General features: G+C 53.8%; 1 protein-coding gene across 1 annotated transcript in view; it reads right to left on the bottom strand.

Annotated features, from left to right (window-relative positions):
* The window catches only part of LOC108804159 (transcriptional regulator ATRX-like), a gene marked incomplete at both ends in the record, with an annotated part of 4,415 nt that extends 1,426 nt beyond the window's left edge, over positions 1 to 2,989 (bottom strand). Inside the window, 4 exons of the mRNA XM_018575916.1 lie at positions 110 to 256; positions 1,253 to 1,362; positions 2,155 to 2,299; positions 2,801 to 2,989. Of these exons, the coding sequence (XP_018431418.1) occupies positions 110 to 256; positions 1,253 to 1,362; positions 2,155 to 2,299; positions 2,801 to 2,989 (591 nt within the window). The remainder of the gene's footprint in view (positions 1 to 109; positions 257 to 1,252; positions 1,363 to 2,154; positions 2,300 to 2,800) is intronic.
* Between the last annotated feature and the right edge of the window lie 89 nt (positions 2,990 to 3,078).

The following is a 3,078-nucleotide window of genomic DNA, read 5'->3' as shown; positions in this document are numbered from 1 at the left end:
GGGTGGGGGCAGCTCCATATTAAGGGCCACGGGTGGGGGCAGCTCCATGGTTTAGGTATGACACGGGTGTGAGGGTCAGGGGGTCACAGACTTTTGCTCGGTCGCATACCTCCAGCTTCTCGTCATCCTCCAGGCAGTCTTGCCACTTCTCGAACTCATTGGTCCAATTGAGAACGGTATTTAATGGGCAGACCACCAGAGCCGTGTTGAAGTCCACCTTGTCATTCAGGAGGATGGCGTGTAGGAAAGACACGACCTGGAACAACACGCAACCGTGACTGACAATCCCGCCATACATGAACTAATCACACATGTGACCCCCCCCGTGGTTAGACTACAAATCCCAGCATGCCTAAAGTCATTCCTGAGGCTGTCGGCATCTTGCAATGCCTGATGGGAATTGTAGTTTGCAGCCAGAGATCAGCTACTGATTCTAAAGGGATGGCAGGCGGGGATTGTAGGGATGCGCGGCATGTGTATCGCAGGCAGACGTCGGACGTTCTCCTTTAAGACTAAAGCCAAGAAACATTCTGGCCGGTGAGGAATTCCTTCTCCGAGAACCAACCAAACGTCCTCAAGGATGAGGGGACTACGCTCGGCCCGATGCCGAACATTCGCTGAGCGTGTGATAAACAGGGAGGAGCTAACGTTGTCTGTAAATACCCCCCCTGGGGGAGGAGCCAATTACTAGAGAGACCTCAGATCAAACTGCCGGCTCCCAGACCAAAGCAAATATACAGACCCGAGAGCACGCTGAGTGTAGCCGACGTCCAAGTGTAAGACGCCAACCAAACACGTGACTCCACAGACAAGTCCCGGGCTTGTGCGGAGATCAGGAAGGTTCAATGGGTGAAGTACATGACCCCGGATGACTGGAGACGTCCGACATTTATTATGACTGGAGCCCAACCTCTCAAATAACTCCGAAGCATAAAAATCCAATGAGAGACGTAACGCATGACAAGAAATGGGTCCAGTGACCAGAGGGCGCGTCCCGCGAGGGGTTGCATGGTGTTCCTTCTCCTCCTATGTCTCCGGTGACCTCCTGCATGGTGTTCCCTCTCCTCCTATCTCTGGGGGAAGCGGTGACCTCCTGCATGGTGTTCCCTCTCCTCCTATGTCTGGGGGAAGCGGTGACCTCCTGCATGGTGTTCCCTCTCCTCCTATGTCTGGGGGAAGCGGTGACCTCCTGCATGGTGTTCCTTCTCCTCCTATGTCTCCGGTGACCTCCTGCAGCATAGACACCCCTTACCTGCAATGTCTTCCCGAGCCCCATACAATGAGCCAATATACAGCCGGAGCCGGGATCCTTCTTCATCTTCTTCACAGACTCGCAGCAGCAATCCCACATAAACTGAACACCTGGAGGGAGACAGACACGGGTCACACGCTAACCCTAAGGGGGGAGGATTGGGAGCACACTGGAAGGGTTAATGGTGAGGATTTGATGGGTAAACACTGGAGGGTCACTGAGCACTACAGTCGGGTGTCTTATTTTTTTTTTCATGTACAACAATCCAAAATTAATGCAAATCCAAATTAAATAATCCAAAATGGCAAAGTTAAGAATATGGTGATCAGGGCAATCGGGGGGCGCCGCACCTTTCCAAGAGCAATTTGGTAACCAATCGCTGGCCAGAATGAGCGAAGCTTTCACTATGGATTTCTCAGAGGCGGAGTGCGTATGGTATCACTCCGCCTGTGACAAGAGCCGGTGCAATAGAGGAGGCGTTGGCTTATCCCTCCTCTGCCGCCTCGCTTCCTCTAGCGCCGGCTTCGTTTCACCACCGATTCTCTCCCGCTGCTCTTCAAGTTCCCCCTTATGCCACCACCGGCCCTGGGAATGGTCACAGCCAGGTCTTATTTTTGGGGTAGGTCTTATTTTCGGGGAAACAGGGTATATAAGAGGCGATGAGGTCATGTGACACGCGGCACCATGTAGAACAGGGGTGGCCCAACTCCGACCCTCCAGCTGTGGGGGTGGAACTACAAATCCCATGAGGCATTGCAAGATTCTCACAGCCACAGACATGACTCCTGGAGAGAGATGCATCATGGGATTTGTAGTTTCACCCCCCACCTGGAGGGGCGGAGTTTGGCCACCCCTGCTGTAGAATGAGGACGGCGAGCTATGATTTGGGGACAGGTCCTTACCGTCCACCTGGTGAGGTTTCAGCTTTGTAACCAAGTCCTTGTGCACCTGAACGATGGGCTCCTTGGTCTCCTCGTCCTCGTCCAGGACCAGTTTGGTGGTAATCGGGCACTTTACAGGCGAAGCATCTTCCAGCATGATGATGACCTGAGGAGCCAACAGAACGTCATCTACCAATATACCGGATGTTCTATATAAATGCCGGCCCACCCGGCCCCGGCTATTGGATGAGATGCCCCGCAGCCCCTCCCATAACCTCATTGGCTGAGGGAAATGAAGCAGAATACAGTACAGGAGACACCGGGAGCTCGTGTCACTTCAGCTTCCATAGAAGATCCCCCTGCCAGACCCAGAATATTCATTACTACGGCCAACCCCAATGCCATCAAAGTATCACACCACTTCACGCGTGTGCGCGGCACACCACACACCACGGAACACATGTGCGCGGCACACACCACGGAACACACACCACTTCACGCGTGTGCGCGGCACACCACAGAACACATGTGCGCGGCACACACCACGGAACACATGTGCGCGGCACACACACCACGGAACACATGTGCGCGGCACACACCTCGGAACACATGTGCGCGGCACACACCACGGAACACACACCACGGCACAGACGGAGAATGGCCTCACCTCCCGCAGCTTTTCCCGCTCTCGCTCTCTCTCGGCAATCCTTCTCCTTCGCTCTTCTTCCATTTTTAGGGCGTTCTGAGTTTCCGTTCTTAATTTGTCGTCTTTCAGAATTCTGCGGATCTTCTTTCGGCCTTTTCCAGGAGATTTGGAGTCGGAGTCGTCGTCATTGTCACCGTCCTCGGAATTACTCTAAACAGGAGAGGAAAGCCATTGGTCAGAGCGTTATGTGAAGGGAAGCCGTGACCGAAATACGGAGAACTAGAGACGCACGGAGACCA

Source organism: Nanorana parkeri, unplaced genomic scaffold (assembly GCF_000935625.1).
Source record: "Nanorana parkeri isolate BGI_ZX_2015 unplaced genomic scaffold, ASM93562v1 scaffold5538, whole genome shotgun sequence".
Classification (NCBI taxonomy): Eukaryota; Metazoa; Chordata; class Amphibia; order Anura; family Dicroglossidae; genus Nanorana; species Nanorana parkeri.
This window is presented reverse-complemented; position numbering and strand designations above follow the sequence as displayed.